The 24,798-nt window shown below is 33.8% G+C and overlaps 3 protein-coding genes across 6 annotated transcripts; 1 reads left to right on the forward strand and 2 right to left on the reverse strand.

The window, feature by feature from the left end:
- Positions 1-5,526: 5,526 nt before the first annotated feature.
- LOC145052622 (potassium channel AKT1-like) lies at positions 5,527-10,402 on the forward strand. Its single transcript, XM_079000463.1, has 12 exons — positions 5,527-5,875; positions 5,973-6,338; positions 6,424-6,481; positions 6,570-6,884; positions 6,987-7,232; positions 7,332-7,430; positions 7,548-7,580; positions 7,674-7,859; positions 8,023-8,220; positions 8,327-8,402; positions 9,019-9,600; positions 9,750-10,402. The coding sequence occupies exons 1-12, from the start codon at positions 5,643-5,645 to the stop codon at positions 9,998-10,000; spliced, it is 2,643 nt and encodes an 880-aa protein (XP_078856589.1). The 5' UTR covers positions 5,527-5,642; the 3' UTR covers positions 10,001-10,402.
- A 355-nt stretch (positions 10,403-10,757) lies between these two features.
- On the reverse strand, positions 10,758-15,781 carry LOC145052623 (putative boron transporter 6). Of its 2 annotated transcripts, none has more exons than XM_079000465.1 (14): positions 15,627-15,781; positions 14,547-14,679; positions 14,246-14,328; positions 13,776-13,968; positions 13,317-13,455; positions 13,003-13,168; positions 12,756-12,922; positions 12,498-12,671; positions 12,332-12,427; positions 12,110-12,226; positions 11,715-12,031; positions 11,360-11,636; positions 11,007-11,282; positions 10,758-10,925 (listed from the first exon to the last, which is right to left on the reverse strand). In XM_079000465.1, exons 2-14 carry the CDS (start codon positions 14,654-14,656, stop codon positions 10,893-10,895), a joined length of 2,148 nt encoding a protein of 715 aa, XP_078856591.1. In that variant the 5' UTR covers positions 14,657-14,679; positions 15,627-15,781; the 3' UTR covers positions 10,758-10,892. The 2 variants fall into 2 exon arrangements, with proteins under 2 accessions (XP_078856591.1, XP_078856590.1); XM_079000464.1 differs by lacking the exon at positions 15,627-15,781 and adding an exon at positions 14,819-15,031.
- A 2,147-nt stretch (positions 15,782-17,928) lies between these two features.
- DXPS3 (1-deoxy-D-xylulose 5-phosphate synthase 3) lies at positions 17,929-24,565 on the reverse strand. 3 transcript variants are annotated; one of them, XM_079000466.1, is made up of 10 exons: positions 24,092-24,565; positions 23,496-23,615; positions 23,230-23,394; positions 22,229-22,379; positions 21,822-22,090; positions 20,737-21,019; positions 20,370-20,659; positions 19,974-20,252; positions 19,599-19,883; positions 17,929-18,576 (listed from the first exon to the last, which is right to left on the reverse strand). In XM_079000466.1, the coding sequence occupies exons 1-10, from the start codon at positions 24,257-24,259 to the stop codon at positions 18,427-18,429; spliced, it is 2,160 nt and encodes a 719-aa protein (XP_078856592.1). In that variant the 5' UTR covers positions 24,260-24,565; the 3' UTR covers positions 17,929-18,426. The 3 variants fall into 3 exon arrangements, with proteins under 3 accessions (XP_078856592.1, XP_078856593.1, XP_078856594.1); XM_079000467.1 differs by lacking the exon at positions 24,092-24,565 and having other exon boundaries at positions 23,230-23,360; XM_079000468.1 differs by lacking the exon at positions 24,092-24,565 and having other exon boundaries at positions 21,822-22,109; positions 23,230-23,360.
- Between the last annotated feature and the right edge of the window lie 233 nt (positions 24,566-24,798).

Genomic DNA, 24,798 nt, shown 5'->3' on the forward strand with positions numbered 1-24,798 from the left:
TTCGAGTTTCGGGTTGTGCATTGCTAAGCCAAATCTTAGAAAATTCATAACTTCCTCATACAAAGTCAGATTTGGGCGTTCTTTTTTTTTGTATGTTCTTAGTTCAACGTATTTTATGACTTTTGTTTAGATCGCTAAGGATGAAAGTCGCTCTACCGTAAATTCATTATTTACGCTTCCCGGTATCGTGTTAGTTCCGTCGCGAAACTTCGACGGGTCATAACTTCTTCGTTATAACTCGGATTTCGGCGTTCTTTATATGTACGGAATCCTTGAGACATATTCTACAACTTGCTTAAGATTATTTATTCTAAATAATTTTTTGTCGAAAAGTCGTTTTCGACCCCTATTATCTCTAAATTGACTTGCCAGGATCTACGAGCGTTACAATTATCTCCCCCTTAGGATGATTACGTCCCGGAATCTTCAACGAAATAGGGCAGTATAATGACTCCATACGTTATCTCTTCATCCTAGGTAATAATCGTAACTTCTCTGTTTCTTCGAATGAGTATCTAACTCTTGGACTCCTTGACTGTAGGCAGTGCTCGATCTTGCACTGGCTCCCTATCTCACGTTAGACTCCAGATTATGACCTTCAAGTCACAATCTCGATCCTCACTGGATACAAACTTAAGATAAGTTCATTTATTACTACAATGGAACGATGTGTCATATTCTAATGACCTATTATCGTATGTTGCAATGCTTAGACTCGGGTCTCTTAGAGTTTTCCAGAACATATTATACAACTTGGTTAAGATTATTTATTCTAAATAATTTTTTGTCGAAAAGTCGTTTGCGACCCCTATTATCTCTTATATTGACTAGCCCGGATCTACGGGCGTTACAATCGTCAATACAAAAACATAAGCATAAATAGAACTTACATTCATTTATACTAGTGATTTTACATCTCCTTTAATCTTTCAGTGTAACGTAGCTTCATATCGAAACCTATGATAAAAATAACTTGAGTGGGTCAGGTTGGGAAACCTGGTGAGTACATAGGGTTTTCAACCCACAATAATAAAATTATTGTGTTTTATCATCAAACAATTAACCGAATTACCCATACCCATTATCTTCTTTATCTCTTAAGGATTTACCCTAAGAATCATCTATCACTCATTCTAAGGATTCATCCTAAGGAATAGGAACGAAGTCACATCGTCGCCAGGGTTTATACAACAGACACTAAATCCATAGCTGCCAGGGTTTATACAACAGACACTAAGTCCATAGCTGCCAGGGTTTATACAACATGTGCTAACTCCATAGCTCTCATTTCTTGACAACATTATTCATGGGAATCCACCTGCAACACATGTCAATGGGTTTTTAGAGTACATCTGATGAACATATAGTTCACAACATCTATAGGTTGCGAGCCTGCTAGTGTTCCACGGACCGTCTAGAATAGTCCATGGTTGTCATCCATACTTTGTTGAATGATGGGGGCCAACGTTTGGGTAAGTGATTCTCTCATATTTTACCCCTCATCTCATGATCTATATCACTGATCATCTCATTTATCCAACTCATATTTCATCACATACCAACTATTTTATCTACTCATGTTTTACCCAACATTTTTGTAGATATAAAATACATATACAGTTTAAATCATTTAAAACATGTATAAATCATTCATTCAACATCCATCTCAAATAAACAAACAATATATATTCACATAGCATGTATTTTATATAAAATACTTCATATCTATGTGTAAGATGAAAGTGACTACACATTCACTTGATTTAACGAAAATCGAACAACACCTCGTTTCTTAAAATAATCTTTTTTGATGAAACCGGGATGATTTCTCAAAAATTGGGCTTCATGTGGGAAGAGTTTTGTCTTGAAAAATCTTTTCTCGGGATCTTTGGGGTGTCGGGACTTCGGGGGGTGTTAGAGTAAATTGAGAGAGAGTAGAGGGTGTAAAATGAGAGAATTCTAAACCAAAATACGGCAGCCATCGGTTTCTATTTATAGGGGCTGAAACACGAATTACGTTGGGCGTAATTCTTATGTACGCGGGGTGTACTACCCTGTTAATCTATTCGTTGGGCGTAACACTTGGTACGCGGGGCGTAATGCATTGCGGCTCAATACGCCGGGCGTACACCGGGTACGTTGGGCATACTCTGATACGTGGATCCGAACGTGTCGAGTCCATATGATACGTGTCTCAAGCAAGGGTTTGGGTGACGTGGCCAACTCTGGTTCACACACACGATTACGCTGGGCGTACTCATGTACACGGGGCGTATACAGATTTTCCAAACTTCTAAAATCCATATCTCTCGCATACGAGCTCTGTTTTTGACGTTCTTTATATCCATGCGTAGGTGAGATGATACTCTACAACTTTCATTTAGACTTTGTTGGCTGATTTTGACTTTATTTTTAATGTTATATTTTTAACAAGCCGGGACAGGAAAAGTCCGTTAAAAATTCAAAACTTCTTCATACGAAGTCAGATTTGGACATTCTTTTTCTGCACACTCTCGGTTTAACGTGTACTACAACTTTTATTAAGATCGTTAAGGCTAAAAAGCATTTTATCGTAAACTCAATTTTTACGTCACACGACGTCGTGCCGGTTATGTCGCGAAACTTCGACAGGTCATAACTTCTTCGTTATAACTCGGATTTCGGTATTCTTTATATCTCTGAAATCCTTATTTCAATCACTACAACTTTCTTCATAGATATCGGATCTATCTAACATTTATTTTCGACGCTTATTTTTATCCTTAATTTATTAAATCATAATAATTAAGTATAAAGCACATAAATTCACATAATTTATTCTTATTACTTCAAAATATGTTACATTAGTTGACCTAGACTATTACATCGTCTTTAATGCTTAGCCCAGAAACACGAGCGTTACAAATAATCAGGGTTTCATCGTTGGGTAGGTGAAGGCGAACGACCTTCTTGTAGCACATAATATCGGCATGGTGGGGGCTTAACCAATCCATATCGATGATCACATCAAAGCTTCTAATAGTAACTGACATTAAGTTGATTTGAAATGAGTGATTATTTAAAGTTAACGTGCACCCTATGAATACGTCGTTGTTTGTTTCTGTTTTCCCATTTGTCATTTCCACCGTGAAAGTTTCGTTCAATTTTTGGGGTTGTTGGTTGAGTAAGTGCTTAAATTTATGACTCAAAAAATTTCTTTTTGTACCACTATCAAACAAAATGCATGCATAGATGTTGTTAAGGTGGAACGTACCAGTGACTACCGTCGGATCCCTTACAGCCTCCTCATATCCCATTGCTAGGACTCTGCTTGTTCCCCTGCATTATGATTATTGGCCTTGGGACAGTTTCTTTTGAAGTGGCCAGTCTCTCCGCACCCATTACATGATTGACTTGCTCTAGCATTGTTGGGTTGGCTGTTCTGTTGTGGTCATGCTCTGCAAAGCCGGGTGGTGTGCCCTTTCCGGTTACAATTGGTGCACTGCATATCTTGGCATGCGCCATTATGGTGGAAATTACATTTGTCACATTTTGGAAGAGAACCTGCATATGGTTTTGTAGGTGCTTGTGTAGCTGGTGTTGGTGTAGTAGGAATGGTAGCAGCGTGAACTGCTACGATTTGTTGCTTCTTCGTAGACTCTTGAGTCTGTTGCCCCTAGGGCTGTTCAGTATTTGGATAAAATGGAATTGTCCAATTGGACAATTTGGATTGGACTATTTGGTTCGGATATTTGGATTTTTGGATTGATTTTTAACAAAACCAAATTATTATTTTGGATTTTGGATTGGTTATGGTTTATAAAATGAGAACCGAATAGCCCAAAAAAACCGAATAACAGTTTATTATTTATTTTATATATATATATATATATATATATATATATATATATATATATATATATATATATATATATATATATATAGTAATTTTACTTTTTGAAATAGGTTCAAAAATTTTCACCTAATAAAAAATATAATATGTATTTTCTCTTAAAAGCTTTTTTATCTATAAAATATTAAAATATAATATACCTTTTGAATAGTCGTTTATAAATTTCAAATCGCAACTAAATAATTTGTTTTAGCTTCATGTGTAAAATTCGGTAATATTCTAATTATATGTCGTTTTAAAATGTCTTAGTTTTTAAAAACCGAATTATAAAAACCGATCCAACCGAATTGTAATTGGATCGGATCGGATCGAATTTGAATTTAGTTTGGACTATTCGAATTAATGTTTTGAAAACCGAAATCAATTTGGATTCACTTGATTGGATTGGATCAAACTGATTCATCCAAACGAACAGCCCTAGTTGCCCCTTCCTCTTGTTTCCCCAGTTTTTCTTGATATCATCCCCCTTCTTTGGTTCAGTGAAGGAAGTCTTCATTCCCTTTCGTTCTCCATGGTTGTATAGCTTTTGCGCAAGGCGCTTGGCACTATCGAACGTTGCTGGGTTTGCAGCAATCACATTCCCCTAAGGCTTAATGCTCATCGTGAAGCGCTCGACAATCTAGAACCTAGAACAAAGATGTGTTATCTCGTTGAATATTCCAACAAGCCTTTTAGATAGTTGTTTAACGAACCCTATAAGAACAAAGTGTTTGTTGCTTAAAGGCCAGTCTTTCGAGACATGGAGTTGATAGCCAAAAGGGCTAGTGGGAGCCATAGTGATCTCAAAAAGCCTTAAGATTCAACCAACGAATAACTGAAAGTTGGCCCTAACATTTAATTCGAGGTTGAAAGACCTACTGAGGAAACTGACATACCTCCACACTTCCTTATAGAGGTCGTCATACACCTCGTTATATAGATATTATATTACTGAGGTAAATGAGTCACTGGTAGATAACAATCAGAGTATAACAACTATCGAAAGTTATGACAGACCCTAAAGGTTGCAAGATGGAAGGATGTCATGGAGAGCAGGATTCAGTCTGTGTATGTTTGAAACGTGGTTGATCAAACACTTGGCCTTAAAAACGTTAAGTGTAAGTAGATCTTCAAGAATAGACAAACATAGATATGAAATAACATATATCTAAACCAAGATATGTTGTGAAGGATGTTAAGCTTATGAAGTTCATTTATGTACTAAAACAAACAACTCGTAATTAGAATCTTTGTAGAGTTTGAATTTCAAGAAACAAAGATGAACCATTATAATATTTGTCAAAGTTGATGTAAGAAGATCATCAAGACAAACATGAATATGATCTATATGAGGATAACAATGGCTTTTAATGAATTGTCACAAAAATAAACAGTTAAGTAAAAAAAATCCGAATGATTTGTATTTCATATGAAAAAGCCATATCGATACTTAAGATGTTCGTTAGTCTTATATTCTTAACTTATCAAACAAATACGTTATTATCTTTTAGCAATAAAAGATATTCACCATAATTCAATGATTAAGAGTTGAGGGTCTAAAATGGAAATTACACAGAACAAAAGGATCTGCATTAAAATTTCGAAACATTCTTGGATTTCAACGGCTACGGAGGGGGAGGGGGAGGAAGAAAAGGTATGCGGGACAGGTGGATGATCACCGGAGACTCAGATATGTATGGCGACCTGAACAAAAATCAAAAAATTCACGAAATTAGGGTTTTGAATTTTGCGAGGAAGAAGAAGAAGAAAAATGACGCTCTTGAAAGGAGCATGGGTAGGTGGAGTAAGATTCGGCGTAGGTGGCGGTGGCGGTGTCGGTGGGATGGGGGATGATTCCAGCGAATTCGATTCCATTTCGAGAGACGAACATCTCTCCTCCGTCCACAGCATCCGTAGCGGTATTCTCCCCTCTCTCGGTTCTCAATCTACTCGGAGCGTCAAGCTTCGCCCCTTCACCATCAACCCTTTACATCATCGTTACAGGTTTCTAATCGTTGTTTGATTGTCAATTCGGTTCCTAATTTACGAATTCTTAAGCATTCCATGTACAATGGAGCTGATTAGGTTTGATTCTATGCAGACTTTGGCAGGTATTTCTAGTCGTGCTTGTGTTTTACACAGCCTGGGTTTCTCCATTTGAGTTTGGATTTCTGGATTCACCCGCACGTGTTCTCTCTATCGCTGATAATGTAGTCAATGCTTTCTTTGCCTTTGACATTGGTTTAACCTTCTTTGTCGCCTACCTGGATAAAATTAGCTACCTTCTTATTGATGATCGTAATCGTATTGCTTGGAGGTATTTAACAACATGGTTCGTGTTTGATGTCATTTCCTCCATTCCTTCTGAAATTGGTAGGAAAATGTTTCCTAGTTCCCTCCATCCTTATGGCTATTTCAATATGCTTAGACTTTGGCGTCTTCGAAGAGTTGGTGATCTATTCGGAAGGTAAACTTATAAAATTCTTTGAAGTAAATCACTAAAACTCTAAATCCACAATAAAAACTTATATTCAAATTCAACACTACATCAGGTTGGAGAAAGATCGAAATTTCAACTATTTCTGGGTTCGAGTTGCAAGGCTTGTTTGTGTGAGTATATTTCTGATTCCCATTCTTTATACACACAATGCATTGAACAAAATTGTTCTGAATGAAGATCTTGATTATGTCATTGTAGGTAACACTGTTTTCAGTTCACTTATCTGCGTGTTGCTTGTATCTTATTGCACATCGTTATGAGGATCAGTCTGCTACATGGTTGGCTCTTGATGCGAGTGCTGCTAGAGAAAGCATACCAAGACTTTATGTAAGAGCAATTTATTGGAGTACAACCACATTGACAACTACTGGTTATGGTGATATTCATGCTGTGAATTGGAAGGAAATGTTGTTTTCCACTTGCTTTATGTTGTTCAATATGGGGTTGAGTGCATATCTCCTTGGAAACATGACAACTTTAATTGTTGAAAGGACTGGTCGAACAAGGAGGTTTGTAAGTGATTTTCCCTCATATAAGTATCTTCTTTTGTATCACTTGTTGGATTTTCTTTGTAGGAAAATAATCTTTTTTTTTTTAATATTTGTGTATATGTAGAGAGAGACGATTCAAGCTGCATCAGGTTTTGCACAAAGGAACCATTTGCCTCCACGTTTGCAAGATCAGATGCTTGCTCATTTATGTTTGAAATACCGAGCTGACTCAGAATGGTTGCAACAACAAGAAATTATTGATTTGCTTCCAAAAGCTATTCAATCGAGTATTTCAAATTTTCTATTTTATGGGCTTGTTGATCAAGTGTACTTGTTTAATGGGGTGTCAAATGACACGCTGTTTCAACTGGTAAGGGATATTATAGTATTATGGTGTTTTCTCTTATTGTTTATGTTAAATTTACCACTTGGATAACTATATAAGTTGTTTCCTTTTTTAACCTTGTAGGTGTCAGAGATGAGAGCAGAGTATTTTCCACCCAAAGAAGATGTGATCTTGCAAAACGAAGCTCCAACAGATTTCTACATTTTGGTATCTGGTGCTGTGGTAATATTAATATCAAGCTTTTCTCCATGTATTATAGCATTATACTTTGAAAATTCAACCCTATATTCCAATATTGTTTTTTAAATTAAATAGCTTTTGATTGGACTTTTGACGCAGGAGATAATCTCTCGGAGATTTGGAGTTGAACAGGTGCTTTACAAAATGAAAATTATACCCTTTTAAACTATGATTTTTATTTTTTATTTTTCTTTCTAAAATGAAAAATAAAATTACTGTTTGTAGGTTGTTAGAGAGTTAAAAGCGGGGGAGGTGTGTGGTGAAATAGGTGTGCTTTGTTATAGGCCACAAGTATTTACAGTTAGAACAAAACGATTGAGCCAGCTGTTAAGATTGAATCGCACTCAATTTCGCAACATTATCCAGTCAAATGTTGCAGATGGGACAATAATTATTAACAATCTTCTTCAGGTATTATCATTTGTAAGAAATAAAGAAAAAAGAGTAGTAAATTACTTTTTTGGTTCTTGAGTTTATATGATGTTTTCGCTTCAATTTCATTCCTTTTATAACATATTTTGCTTCATCAAACGTTTTTTTTTTAAATTTTTTTTGGGATATGGAAATGATGCAGCATTTGAAAGAAAAATCAGACCCAATAATGGAAGCAGTATTGGCAGATATAGAAAATATGTTGTCTCAAGGAAGAATGGATGTGCCTTTAAGTTTATGTTTTGCAGTTTCAAGAGGTGATGATGTTTTGTTACATAAATTGCTTAGACGAGGTGGCCTTGATGCAAATGAGGTCGACCATGCTGGACGCACAGTTCTTGTAAGCTAACCACATTTTGATAATTTATTCCTTTTTTGCCCTTGGTAAGTATTAATTAATGCTAAATAAAATATTCTTTTTTTTTCGGTTATTATTGTTTTTATAGAATCTTGCAGCTGCTAGTGGAAGTTTGGAATGTGTGCTTTTACTCTTGGATTATGGAGCAGATCCAAATAGAAGAGGTATTGAACTTGTGAAATTGCATTTTTTGTTGAAATCTAATCCATTTATGTAAAAATGGGTCACATTGGGTTGTTTTTATTATTAAGGGGTTAAATGAGTAAAGTTAAAAAAAAAAAAAAAAAAAGCCAAAAAGAGAACGGATCAATTTTTGCCATTATAATGCTAAGAACACCCTTAATCGAGCTAAATAAACACAAGAATTGCAACCCCAAAATGAAGAACAGTGTGTATCATCGTGCTTTCTTTTATTTAAAATATTTTGCCGTAACAAACATACTTGTATTTATTTTTGTTTTGTAGCATCTTACTTTCTTTTCTATATATACTATAGCATCGTAATTTCTATTTTTTGTTATTAAGGCATTGTACTTCCAAAACTCTACCAAATTGTAGCATTGTATTTTCAAATTTTTTTGCGGTGAATAAAAGGGTGAGAGGGAGTAAAGAATAAAGTAGATACAAAAGTAAGAAGGTAAATATTGTATGTAAAATTAAAAAGAAACTAGAACCTATACTACCTCGGTTTTAACTTTTAAGCCTTCACACATATCAAAAGTAGAATAAAATAATCAAAAGAAATAAAAGTAGGTTGCTATTAATAGTATATTGTTACAGATACCGATGGAAATGTTCCCCTATGGAGTGCGATAGTAGGGCGAAACGAATCCGTGATAAAACTACTCGTAGACAACGGTGCAAACCTAAGCAACGGTGACGTAGGCGAATTCGCTTCATTTGCCGTGGAACAAAACAGCATCGAAATGCTACAAGACATAATCAAACACGGCGGTGACATCACGGTGAGAAACAGTATGGGGACCACCGCGCTCCACAAGGCCATATCCGAAGAGAAAACGTCTGTAGTCGAGTTTTTAATCAATCACGGATGCAACATCGACATGCCGGATGTCCACGGGTGGACCCCACGTGACTTGGCACATCATCAAGCACATGAAGATATTTTGGATATGTTTAGGAAAAGACCATCGCCTAAGGAGAAGCCACGGAGGAGAAAAACCAAACTTGATGGTGCGTCATATCTTAAGAAGTACCAAAGTGAGCCGCGGATGCTGCATTTGCCTACGGAGTTGCCGAGGCTTTCGTCTGCGGGCGTGCAAGAGAGTAGGAAACGGCCCGATGATTTTAGTAATTCGCTTTTTGGGATCGTGTCGTCTGCTAGTCGGAAACAAAGTGCAGGTATTTATTCGATAAATTCCGGAAAGAATATAAGCCATTTATATCTGTGTAATTTTATTGACTATCTTTTCGATGATTTTAGTTAAACTATAATTTTTATTTTATAAAATTAACAACACAATATATTTTCTTATTATTTACATTTGTAGGTGATATAAGTTTTATACCGGCACCACTACCTCCCGGGGGAGATAAAATTGCTAGAGTGACAATTAGTTGTCCGGAGGCAAATGAACAAGTAGGGAAACTTATACGCCTTCCCGGATCCCTTCAAGACATACTTAATATTGGTGCCCAAAAATTTTCCATTACACCTACAAAAGTTCTAAATAAAGATGGAGTTCAAATTGAAGATATACAGCTCATTAGAGATGGTGATCATCTTGTCCTTAAAACTTGATAGCTATGTATCAAGTTTCCAAGTTGTAACTAGTTAGGAACGTGTACAAGTATGCAGCCTTCCTTCCTTCTTTCCTTGTGTGTATGTCTGACCCATGGTAAGAGTTGAATGCTATATTCTCTTAGTTTTTTTTGTAGTTTTTATGTAAAAACCATGAAAGATCATGTGGGAGACATATGTACAAGATCAAAGGGATGAACATGTTAGATAAAAGGTATGGATTTGTTAAAGATATAGATGAAGATTCTTGATGAAGAAAGTTAGTGTATAATATTAGTGATCATTTGTAAATGTCATTAGAGAAAGGACTTTGGGTAAGTATGTCCAACTTACTCCTTATGTCCAAAGTATGCCCCACAATGTAAATCCTTTAAAAATATGATTATCTTTTTAAATTTTTTTCATTCAAGAAACATTTGATATACTTTTCCACAATGTGTTCGGTGATTACTTATCATGGTTTTAAGATGCAACAATTACACCCCAAATTCCATAAGATCGTGGGAGGGTATTTGTGTCTTTTCATTTGTCCCGTCATTCTAATCATAGTTATGAAGAGTATCTCCCAAAGTCATCCATCTTATTTTATCTCATCCCCCAAAGAAACCCGTAGTCTTTTAAATCGTATCTTCTTCAAGCAAAGGGTTTTCTCCGGACATAATTGAACAATTAAGCAAATGTAACGAAGCATAATTTTTCAATGGGGGCAAAATTTATCATATTATAATCGTTAGAAGGGTTCCAATAGTCGATCTCATAGCATAAACGTGATATTAACATAAAATCGGTTGAACCAAAATTTTCAAAGTACAACGTAAAAAATAGGCAAAGAATTGTGAGTAGTCATTTATACATTTGGAGTCAATTACCATCTGCAACTTTCCTCCGTAATCTACCTTGGTGAACTGTTATTTTGCGAGTGGCCCTGAAACGACATTACACTTGGATTAGTCTTAGGGCTATATATATTGTGTACGTATTGATAGGAGAAAGGAAGGTTACTAACATGCAATAGGCGATCATTGAAGCTGGATCTTAGCTTCAACTCGCCTCTATTTGTCATCATTTCATCAGCACCTACACGAAACCGATCATTGAAGCTTGATCTTAATTTCAATTCACTTTTTCGGGTTTTAATTTCATCAGGAGTGCCATGAAATTGGCGATCATTGAAGCTGGATCTTAGTTTCAATTCCCCTCTTCGCGTTGTCATTTCATCGAGTATTTCAGCTGAATCGATTTCAAAATCGTTCTCCATGATTTCTTCATTAGATCCTTCCTTCTGTTCAGATATAGATATTTAAATATAAATACACACTTATAAATGTTTAATTGAAACAAAAAAATGAAGTGACATACCCGAGAAAGACTCATGCTTTGAACTGGCCTTCCGATGAATTCTTCATACTCAGATGCATCGAGTTCTTGAAGATGCTCAGGTGGGAACAATTTGGGAAGAAAATGCTCACGGATTGGAATTAGCAAGAAAAACGGTAATGGAAATAAAATTCCACCAGTTGGAATCCATGTGATTCCATAACAAATTAAGAAATAAACAAGTTGGAAGATTGTAAACATTGTTATGTATTTGAATGGAACCGATTCCACATATGACGCATGAAGCGACTCCAACACTCTGTCCAAATAAAAACCACAATAACGTCAGAAGGGTAAATTGGGAATTTACTTCATGTCAAATCAAAAGGGGGCTTACTTGAAACGTCGACCAGTAGGGATGAAAAAGAGCAACAATCGTTCCCAAAATTGATTTCCAGGAAGACTATCAATTGACATGTAGGCGAAGTAACCCCAAAGAACTGAAGTGGGAATCATTCTGATAGCAGGAATAGCAAAAACTGCAAATCCCACAAGGGTAGATTGAAGTAAATTTGTGACTCGTTGTTCATTGACTCTAACAGGTAAATAAGCCTCTATGTGTTTTTCGGGGTCAAACTTTCCCTTTGACTCTCCTCCATCATCACGCTTCATAACAGCTTCCTTTAAATTCTCCAACTCCTTGTCTACAACACTCTGAAACAAATACCAAACAAGTCAATTTAATTTTTTATTTTAATTAAAAAAAAAGGAAATACGAAAAAGAAAACGTACATTTGGATGAGGTTCCATTTCAACAAAAACAGCATGCATCCTCTCATAGATTTTTGAGTTACTTGCTTCCAGCTTTATGCCTTCCTTGGCACATTTAACCATCTTCTTTCGCATCATCTATCACAACATATAAGAATAGTAACCAAATTTCATTCAGTTATATGAACATTTAGTTATAAAAAAAATAAATATATAAAAAAATAATTTTTTTGTATGTCTAACCTGTCTCTTGAGAACTGAAAGACTCCTTGTGTGCATGGGTGATTGTGGGAGAACGCCATTTGAAGGTGGTACACCAATCAAACCACACATCAAAGTCTAAAGTAATACAAAATTAGTATAAATTTATAAAACTGAAATTAGCAAAACTTTATAATTAAAAAAATACCATGATTCCAAGTAAGAAGACATCATAATGATAAGCAGAAGGATTTTGAAGATTAAATTCCTTTTGTTGAGCCATTTGTGCAGCTACACTATGATCAAAAAAGTACAATGCTGATATCATCATAGCTGGAACTATAGCAGTAAAAACATGAACAGCTGGAACTTTCACCATATCCTGTAATAAAATAAAACAACCAATTTTTTGAGTAAAATAAAAGAAATATGGAAAACATGTCTATATTTCAATGATTTTTTATACCTTGATAACAGTCCAATGGGATAACGATGCAGCCTCCCAAGGAAGAGGACAAAAGAGTCTCCTTGGAACTTCATGAGGAAGTCCTGCAGGCTTAGCATAAGATATTACAGTCCACACCACAACCATGAGTGGGACCCCATAATCTGCTACAAAACTTCGTATCCACCCTGTAACAGTTTCATAATCAGATCCATAAAAAATAAAAATAAAAATTATTTTAGATACTTGTTAATTTTTTATCATTTACCTGTACCATAACGCCAAGATCTAGCACCTCTACTTTTCATGGAAGTAATGAGGATACCAAATGAGAAAATGACAGCTAGCAGACCATTTGTGTAAAGCCACTGAAACTGATACTCTTCTAATTTAGGGTTTTCGCCTTTTGGAATGCTAAATTCACTGATTACTCCCTAAAAGAAAAAAGAAATTGTAAAGCATTTTGTATGCATTAAAATTGAAAGTTTTGTCACAAGGTGGGACAAAGACTCGTAATGTGAAAAAGACGAAAATGTCCTTCCCATCCTGATTAAAAAAAAAAAGTAGAATGAATGTGAATACCCGAATAGCTTCTTGCATAAAAAGAACAGATATCAGCATGCCAAAAAGCTCTCCAGCAACCCTTGTAAATCTTGTGATGAGTGTGCAAGCATTTAGTATAGCAAGAACACAAAGCATGATTGAAGTCCAGAAACAAACCCTAATTCAAAAAAGTAAGGATTTGATGGAAGAAAGAAAGAAATCAATGATTATAAAACTTCAAAATAATATAAGCATAACATCATACTCTTGTTTCTATCTATTACAACATTGTAATCTCAATTTTATTTTTCATATTAAGACGTTGTACTTGAAAAATCCACCCAATTACAGCATTGAAAATTACTTTGTATTTGGATAACATTGCTTTAATTGGGTAAATTTTTTAAAGTGTAATGTAAAGTAGGATGCTATAAGAAACAAATAAATGAAAGTACATTGCTATTTCTTGCATTTAACCAAATCACAAAACATGCATACCAGCCAACCCATGCTAGAAACAGTTCTTTCCCCAACTCAGGCCTTCCTTTTGCAAAACCATACAAGTAATTGTACATTATTACTGTAGGTTCAGCAACTCCTAGTATCAAAAGAGGCTGCCCACCAAAAATCGCATGTATAATTCCACAAATTGCAGTAGAAGTCAGAGTTTCAACTGAACTTAATGTCCCATCTACCCTCAATGAAAAAAAACCAGGGTTAGTTTATACATCTCACATGTGTTACAAGTTTATTATAGCATCCTACTTTCATATTTTCCTATTACAACATTTCAAAAAAAACCAAAATATAATGTCCTTAATAATAAAATGTTGATTGTTGAAAGTATCATGCTACAATAGAAAGAAGAAAAGTAGGATGCTATAATGCACAAATAAATGAAAGTACTCTGCTATTTCTTGCATTTAGTCCTACTTTTTAACATTAGAATAAAGGTTATGTGGTTATACCTGTATCTCTATTCAGCTGCTCACCAAATGCAATTACAGGAAGAGCAGAAGCAAAGAAGATGTAAGCTGTTGGAGCCAATAATCTAAAGGCAAAGAAAAACTGTTAGTAGAACAAATAAAATGGCATTGAAAGTTTTAAAATCCACCCAATTATAGCAATAATCTGAATTTGGATGACATTGCTACAATGGTGTAATAGGAAGAAGGAAAGTGATGCTATAATAAAAAAAATATATATCAATGTAAGTTTATATTTCTTGCATTTAACCCTTTTTCATATGCATCAAGTAGAACAAGATACCTAGCTCCTGAACATAGTGCCCCAACCCAATCTTGCTTGTAACACTGTAATCTTCCTTGAAGATCCTTCTTTATCCCACTAAAGGGAGTATTGTGATTGTGATGATCCATTGCAGATGGAGTATGTGAAGCAACTGCAGTAGTGATATATGAGAAAAACAAAGAGATTGTTTAGTTTTTCATTGAGAATCTTTTCATGAAACCTAAACAGAAAGAAGTATTGATTTATTTCCCGATTTACTAAGCCTATAAGAAGTCCAGTTTGGTCACCACCTTTACAACTTCCAGGAAGCCACATATAAAGAGCAAGATGACAACTAAGATAACCCCAAAAAGTCAGAATTATAATAGTTTAGCCATTGAAATCTTGTTAGATTCCAGGGTGTTAGCAACAGGACAATAAAGCAGGGGAACACCAAACACAGTATATAGTTGAGATCTTTGTAAATCTAGATGAGAATAATAATAAATAACAAATATAATTAAATATTACAGATGAATGAACCGAACTGAGCAAACAGCTCATATTGATAGAAGGTGACAAATGAATAGATTAGAAATTGACAAAAAGCAATTTAATATGAACTCTGAATAACAGCATAAATCATGTTTTCATCGATGATAAAATAAAATATATTATATATCTGAAAACGCGCAAAACGTAATTATGCAATACACATAATAGTATTCCCATACTGTATTAGTATTATTTATACAAACAAACAATCTCTCAATCAGCTCAAGTAAACGACAAGAAAAATAATTTATGCCGAAAAATTAGGTACGCTGTCAAATTTTGAAATTTTCGAAAGCGGTGAACAAAAGAGATGCATCGAGATATGATTTTTCTTACTCCAACAAATCAAAGTTGAAATAGATCTACATTCCTTGACTGTTCGTCAAATTAATGTTTGTATGTAAACACAGTCACAATCACACACTCATATCACATCATGTATATACGCATCTACGAAAGTATATGTAGGAATATATGAGAAATCAATGCATAAACAGAAAGATTCAAAGTATGAGAAAGACAGATATGCTACATTGTATTCATGCATAACGGAGGGAATATTACCGGAGAATTAGATCCGCCGGAGAAGTTATATGCCGGCTAGCGAAGTGCAGCCAGCCGGAAAAAATGGAGGTGTTTAAGTTGAAAAGATCTTGTAAGTTTACCCCCTTTCTTTTCTGAATCCCCTTTTCAACTCTTGTCTCCCTTAAATATAGAATGTAAGAACATTGTCGTAAATAATTGTATATTTAAATGGTATATCTTCTTCTTCTTAAAGTAATAAAGTAAATTATATGGACAACGATTACATTTTTCTTTTACTTCCATGAGTTAACTTCCTATCAAAAAACACGTACAACTATTTTTACTTAAGTTTAAAATAAATTAACATAATTATTGATTAGTTTCATTGTAAATATTTTTCATATAAAATTTTAAATTAAACAAATAAATCGAAAAACTCAGTATTTTTTCCCTTTATTTTAATTGTTATGTTACAAGATGCTTTTGCTAATATCATGATTTGAAGTATGCTTTTTCATGATTTTAAGTGTTACTTAGATCAAAACGGTTCTAAATAGAACATGCTCTAATAATGTTTCATTTAATGCATTTGCCTTTTTAAGTACATTATTTATTTGGCACTCTTTAGTATTGACACATGATTTTCATATTTTAAAAATGTCAATTCCATATTTTTTACATATTTAAAGTCTTTGTTATTACAATTTATATATAACATTTGAAATTCATGTTACAATATCAATTCACAAACTCATACAGATTGCCGTTGGTTAAATCTTTTATAGAAATATTGATATCGAATTACAGGAATGTTGATATCAAATCAGAGAAAAAATAAAATTTTCATACAATCAGTTGGATTTCAAAATTTAATTATATAAATTATATTGCAATATTAAAATAGTCAAAACAGTCTATCATCTAATTTAAAATAAATTATGAAGATGTGTCATGTATGGATAGTGACAGACTTTTTTCACATAGAGAGATTAATATATATTATCATCCTTAATAAATGAAGGTTTTTTATCACATGTCAATCTCTAATGAGTTTTAACACTTATCATTTTGTGGTATTTTTGAAATAAATATTATCCATTTGTCAAATTTTTATTTATTTCAATTTTTAAAATTAAAGTCATACTTATATATGTAAAGTATTAAATATCATATATATGATATTAAATTGCAATAAATACATTTCTTCCTTTTTTATTTTATAGTTGTATATTAAAAAACATTTTCTGTTTATATTTTAATTTAATGTTTAATCTTTTTTTAAATCAACTCGTGTAATACACGGGTCTCACACCTAGTATTATAAGGTTAATCGTTTAAAAACAATAACCAATTTTCATATTTTATATTTTTAGGTAACCAGCTTCGTAAATATAGAGATTAATAATATACCTTTAAAATATTTATATTTTCTAATTCTAATTCTCTTTTTAACTTAATATTTACATTGATTTGCTTCATAACACTTATCTGACTTATTATATATGGTATCACACATTAAGTTATACATATCCATTGTATAGCACATTATATTATAGAATATTATAGAATCTTTTTTCCCTTTTGATAACACAAACTAGGAATAATTTTATATTTCCAAATATGACGACAAATATACTAGAGGCGCAACTCACGTGCAAGGGCAGCGCGTAAAACCTGGACCAGCTGGAATCTGCTGTTGACTTTCACAGCTGGCATTTCCTTCTTCAGACTCCGGTCCATTCACCGAATTCTTGCCCTTTTTAGTTTTTATTCCAACATGTCACGTTTCTTCTTTGATTTTAATTCAGTTTAATTTATTGATATTTGTCCTTTTTGTTGAGTTGTTAATTGTTAGGTACAATTCGTCTTAAAATGGAAATCCTCGAGGGGATTAATAACTCATTAAACGTTAATCTGTTTGGGCCTTGATAGTATGATAACGGAGTCTTGGATTTGGATCAACGGGTTCACCTATAAAGTTAAAACAAGCTATAACTTTACCATCTTTTTTAGATTGATTACTCGAAAGGCTACATGTGTTTATGACTACTATTTTTAGTACATTTATAATGGAATTATAATAAGTAAAACTACTTTTATATAATTATGGCACAAAAATATGCATCCATCATTTTACTTCTTATCATACACTTTTGAGTTTATTTGATTTATTGTTTTATAGAGAACGAACACCAAAATTTTCAAGATATCAATACCACAAATCAAGAACCAAATTTTCGATCATATTTACTCCCTTGAAACCAATGTTATCGAGTGGTCATCGTATAAAATCATGCCACAACTACAAACATCAATGCTACTTTTCAACCCCACAAAATAATGAAGAAAATACAAAGATAACATTGAATGAATATACAAATCATGGTTGTCAAAATTCCGATCCTGATACGATCCTAACTAGGTAAATAGATCCTGATCTTACTAGGATCGTTTTTCGGTAAGATCATGATAGGATCGTCGGATCATATAACTGTTTTTTTTAAAACAAAATCTAATATTTTTTCATAGACTAACTACATAGAATACAAATTTTGAATTGTTTATCACTAAATGATGTATTGGATATGTATTTTTCATGTTTTAAACAATTTATTGTTAACCGAATGATTGATTAACAGATGGGTGAAAATGTATTTTTTATTTATTAAAATACTTTTGGTAGGATCTTACGACCCAATTCGATCTTACGATCAATGATCTTGCAAAGTGAAAAACGATCCTATGTAAAATCCTGATCTTGACAACCTTGATACAAATAAAAAAGAAACCCAAATTTACTATTTTACCCTCTTGTTGTGATGTGATATATATATAGCTTTTAACACATCAAAAGAAGAGCTTCACGGGTTCGACCAAGTAGACTTAGAGCCGTTGCAGCAATGTGGTGCCCGGTTAGCCCGGCTAGAGCCAGTTGTTCCATTGGTGATGCGTGCTCGATGTAGTTGTCGGGTAACACAATCGGCCTCCACTGAAAATAACAACCTACTTTACTTTTTGTTGATTATAAGATATAGTATCTTTATTTGTTACTCATATTTAAAGTGTAACTATATTTTTGAGTAAATTACATTTTTGGTACCTGAGTATAGCTGATTTTATCAGTTTTGGTCCTCAACAAGTTTTCTCTTTGCATATTTGGTAATTTTTTGAGGTTTTTGTAATGTTTTTTGTCTATGTTCCAAATAAAATGACTATTTTGCTACCAAAATTACAAAAGTCAGCTATATTCGAACTCTGAAAGACCAAAATTGTAATTTTACTTGGAATATGGACCAAAAGCATTACTAGGAACCTCAAATAAGGATCAGAATTGCAAGAGAACTTTTTGGGACCAAAATTGCAAGAATCAGATATAGCCATTACATGGGGACCAAAAAAAATAATTTACTCTATACCTTTTACTAGAGTAAATTATATTTTTGGTCCCTGAGTTTGTTTAAAATTACAGTTTTGGTGCTAATTTTCAACTGTAATGATTTTGGTCCCTAAAGTTTGTTTAAAAGTCAGTAGTTTCAATAGTTTCCTCTTGCAATTTTGGTGCTAATTTTCAATTGTAAAGATTTCGGTCCCTAAAGTTTGTTAAACAGTTACAATTGTAGTTTCAACAGTTTCCTTTTTCATTTTTGGTGCTAATTTTTAATTGTAACGATTTTGGTCCCTGAAGTTTGCTTAAAAGTTGTAGTTTCAATAGTTTCCTCTTGCAATTTTGGTGCTAAGTTTCAATTGTAACGATTTTGGTCCCTAGAGTTTGTTTAACAGTTGTAATTTCAATAGTTTCCTCTTGCAATTTTGGTGCTAAGTTTCAATTGTAACGATTTTGGCCCCTAAAGTCTGTTTAACAGTTGTAATTTCAATAGTTTCCTCTTGCAATTTTGGTGCTAAGTTTCAATTGTAACGATTTTGGTCCCTAAAGTTTGTTTAATAGTTGTAATTTCAATAGTTTCCTCTTGCAATTTTGGGGCCAAAACCACAACTATTGATGACAATTACCTTAATCGATCCATCGAGTTTTCCATCAAGAGTTATGAATTGTGCAACATGTGATCCAAATCCACCAATCGACCCTTCCTCAACAGTTATCAAGAAGGAGTGATTCTGACATAATTGTCTCACAAGTTTTATATCAAGAGGCTTGCAGAATCTTGCATCAGCAACAGTCACTTCAATTCCAAGTTCTGAAAGAAGGGAGTGAGCTCGAAGGCAATTCTGAACCATGGCTCCATACCCAAGTAATGCTATGTCTTTTCCCTCTACAAGAATCCTTCCTTTACCTATCTGGATATATATATTTTGTCCTTGATATTAAACAACCAGCATAACTTTATAACTAATTAAAAAACAATTGAGGTGCGTGTTTTATTTTACCTCAATGGGGACTCCATGGCATAAAGAGCTATTTGACTTCACAATTGCACCTCTTGGATACCGAAAGCAAACAGGTCTATCATCAATGCAAGATGCAGTAGCCACCATGTTAGCAAGCTCAATCTCATCAGAAGGTGCCATGACTATCATATTTGGCAAACATGACATGAATGTTATGTCAAAAGCTCCACAATTTGTGGGTCCATCTGATCCTACCAAACCCGCACTTGGAATCACAAATCTTACAGGTATTTTCTGTCGATCTACATCATGAACCACCTACATAAATAAAATGAATTGAGATTAAAATGTGAAGGAATTAAGGGTTGTTTGGTTTGTAGAATGTTTCTTGAAGGAATGGAATATGTCAAAGGAATTGGAAGAAAGAGGGGAAACCTGATCATATGCTCTTTGAAGAAATGTGGAAGGAATTATACAAAATGGCTTCAATCCACCACATGATAAACCAGCTGAAAATGTGACAGCATGTTGTTCAGCCATTCCTACATCGAATAATCTGTCTGGAAATTTTTGTTGAAATAATTTAAGTGAGGATTCCATTCCCATTCCTGCATGAACCACTATGATATCTTTGTCTATTTGTGCTTCCATGGTTAAAGCCTCTGCAAATCTGTCACTATAAGTTTGGGTATGATTACTCGGTTGTGGGTCCATCTCATAAGGATCTGTTTCATATAAGAAGATACAAAAAAAACTAAATATTTAGTTTTAATAACGGTTTTAAGAACAAAAGATTTTATACCCTCTTTGTATTTATTTGATATTCCAATCGGCTTCTCATTTGGTACTACTTTATCTTCCTTTGTTATGACATGAACTAAAACAGGACCCGTTGAATCCAAGGATGCCACTTGATTAAGAACACATATAAGATCTTCAATATTGTGTCCATCAACTGGACCAATGTAATACAAACCAAGTTCTTCAAAAAGGGTTGACCCTAGTGGACCAATCATACCACGTGCATACTCATCCACTTTTGCAGCCCATTCGTACATACCCTTACCAATTCTCTTTGTTAAACCCTACAAGATTATATTTTTGGAGCTTAGATTCACAGTACAGTTGAAAAACATAACTTTAAAGATATTAAAGGTAGTCTTGCACTATCTAAAATCTTTATGTTGTGTGAAAAACAATGAAAATAGTTTATGCAACATGAAGGATTTGTTGTAAAGGGTTGTAACCATTTGTCTAAATGTCTAATTAGGGTGGTAAAAAGTGTTTTTTTGGAGCTTAAATTCATTTCTCTAATTCTATTTGTCTAATTACAGATATTCACCAATTGGATCTTGATCCCCTGTTTTACATCATTTATGAGCATGTGATATCTCAACCAACTATCAAAAGTGTATATTAAACTATGTGTCTAGTCTAAGTGTTTAACATTACATTTTTATTGAAAGAACATGAGTTGATGCATTTGGTTTGCGGAATTTTTTTGAAGAAATTGTGAATTGCTAAAGGGATTGGAGTCTGAAGGACTTGGAATATGAAGGAATTGAATACTGTCATGCTTTTGGTTGGCAGGAAATGGAATGGAATCTCTGAGCAAGAAGTAGATGGAGAAATTCTAGGGTTAAAAGGGTATTTCAGTATTTTTAACAAGGGAATGGTGGGAATCGAATTCCAAGAGTTTTAGGATAGAATATTGAAATCCATTGGTCAAAGGAGGAAATCAAATGTGTACTCATGCTCAACCAAACGCAGGATTGGAATGGAATGGAATTGAATTCCAATTCCAGCCAAATCCTACGGAATCCAAATACCTTCACTCTTATGAAATTGCAAAATCCCAAGCAATACTTGATGTAAAGAAAATAATACCTTAGCAACTTCTCTCCACTTCCTGAACAATTTGCTAGATTGCAACTTGCTTAAAGTACTCGAGAGTGCATTAATTGGTGTTTTAGGTGACTCCTCAAGTTTTGGATGCAAAGATTGACGACTATCATTTAATATTACAACCATATCTGAATCCAAATACCCTGCATTACTCATAGCCTCATAAAGCTGTCCAGCCATAGTGCTTTCATTACTTATCACTGCAACTACTCGGTCTCTTTTCCCTTTAATATCTCTTGCAATCGCCATTCCTGTGTTCAAAACACCATCCTACTTTTCAAACTGGTTATTTTGTGTAAAATTTGACCAAAGTTGGATGCTTTTTATAATGGTTTTTAAAGTATATTGAGTAGATTGGAAATGAAGTGAAAGTGTGTTGAAAAATATACCGAGTCCAGCAGAAATGCTGTTGCATCCATGTCCTGAACCAAATGGATCGAATTCACTCTCTGAACGTGAAGTATAACCAGAAATTCCATCTTTTTGTCTAAGGGTATGCATAAGTGATCTCCTTCCAGTGAGAATCTTATGTGCATATGTCTGTTCATGTTTCAAAAATATAACAACATGCTTTTATCATCTATCATAAAGGGTATCATGGTGTATCCATGATCATACAAAAAGCACCAAACTTCATCAAGTTTTTATGTTAATGTTAGAACTTAGAAGTATTAAAGGGAAAGTTTCAATGAATAGCAACATACTTCACTTCATTTCTAATTTGTTTGAAACCTGTACAATGCTGCTGACATGGCTGAATGACTTTTATAACCTTTTTCAAAAGTTGGAGGGCTTTAGTAACGATCTTTAAAGTCTTGTGATTAAACTAGAAATGAAGTGGAAGTGTATTGCTATCTATTGCAATTTGACAGCTTTTAATATCAAGAATTTGAGATAGAATAATCATATTGCATTTGTATCCATCATCATAAGTTCACCAAACTTCATAATCTTTTATGTTAGAACTACTAAAAGGAATTGCAATGATTTTCAACGTACTTTCACTTCATTTCAAATTTTATTAAACCGTTGTACCTTACAATTGATTATTTTGGGTACTTTTGAAAAGAAACCTATAAAAATCTGATGTGATTGAATGACTTTTATAATAGTTTCTAAAATTGGTAGGTTTCAGTAACAATCTTCAAAGTCTTGTGATCAAACTAGAAATGAAGTGAATGGGTGTTGCTATTTTTTGCCAACTTTAAAATTCAAGAATTCAGATACAATAATCATATTGTATTCATCATCATAAAAGCATCAAATTTCATAATCTTTCATGTTAGAACTATTAAAGGGCAAATTGCAACATCACTTTAAACTAAAGTGAAAGTACATTCTTATTTATTGAATTTGCCAAAGATACAATGACTATAAAAAACATCCTTACTTGCTCTCCAACATCCCACAATATCTTGTCCATGGGAGCAGAAAACACACGATGTATAGCAATAGTCAACTCCACTACTGACATGCTACCCTTCACGGATTTTTGAGTTTTATTCATTATAAACAACAACTCTGAGCGAATATCATCAGCCAATTGTTTCATTTCCTACATAGAGTTTGGTCAGCTAGTGATGACAAAATATGCAAAAAGAATATATAAAGGGTATTTTGGTCATTTAGATGACAAAAAGTAAGAAGTTACTAAACCTTGTGAGATAGGTTCTTTAAGTGCATGGGGCTTTCAACTGTATCAAGTATAGGTGTTGGGGGCTTTTCCGGAAACAAATCGCCTATTTCGGGTAGAGAACATACACGACCTACACATCCCTGTGTATAGAAATGACACTTGAAATTAATGAAGATGAGGAGGGCATTCTTGTCTTTTTCATACACAAGAGATTGAAAGTAGGTTCATATTCCAACTTTTTGGGTAGGAAAAAATATTACTAACTATACATGCCTTCAATGAGTTGATGATCTAATTATGATCCTTCAAGTAATAATAATCACTTTGAAAAGCACATATGAACACCCCTAACATATATTAAACTGTATAACATAATTTAGTAGCAATTAAGTACTTTTCATAAATAGTTTAACACTAGTCAATTCTCATTCTTCACCCACCCCCAATGAGAATTAAGCATCAAGAATAGACATATGAATACGATTAGAATAATAAGCAAAAACAAGTTACAAGCAATCCTAAAAGGATAACCTACGACTTGAAACTGTTGATGTAAGTCGATCCTAAAGTGTGAATATAAATAATAACAGAAATGACGAACATGAGAGTAGCATACCTTGGAGCAAATTGACGAACCCAAGCTAGGTTTCAAGCTGATTTTGAAGAATTCCCCATTAGAATGAAAATTAACACTTGAAGACTCCGATTTAGAAGGAAAATTTCTTGAATTTTCATGAAATTGAGCATTGACGCCCAAAGAACAATGTGCAGAAGCAGTCGTCATTATCAGAAATGACGAGAACCCACCTCACGAAACAGTGATTGCAATTGAGATATGATCAGACACGTTAATTACAAAACAAATGAACAAGAATGAGGATCGCTGGTGGATATTTTGATGAATCCGAGGGAAAATATACTATATTAAAACAGGAGAATTATATGTTTAGAAGAAATTAGGGTTGCTGCGTGTTTGAACGTGCATCAGTGAAGTGAAGGAATAGATTCCATAAGACTGTAGATTGTGTACATAGTTTTGTTTGATAAAATGATGGAGAATGCCAATTTTGTATGGAAAGCCGGCCCCTCTCACGATAGGATTTTTTTTAGGCTCCCACGATCAATGCAAATGGCTATGGCCTCTTTAAAACAATTATAATTTCATATTAAATTTTTGTATAAAGATTCTTCATTTTTGAGCTCATTAACTTCTATCATACTTGGCATTAAAAATATTTAAGAAAACCTCGATACATTTTGACCAAACAACAAAAGAAACTATAAATTTGGTCAACATAGCTGTTAACTTTCTATGGTTTCGTT

Source organism: Lactuca serriola, chromosome 5, assembly GCF_051521515.1.
Source record: "Lactuca serriola cultivar US96UC23 chromosome 5, Lser_US96UC23_V15, whole genome shotgun sequence".
NCBI lineage: Eukaryota > Viridiplantae > Streptophyta > Magnoliopsida > Asterales > Asteraceae > Lactuca > Lactuca serriola.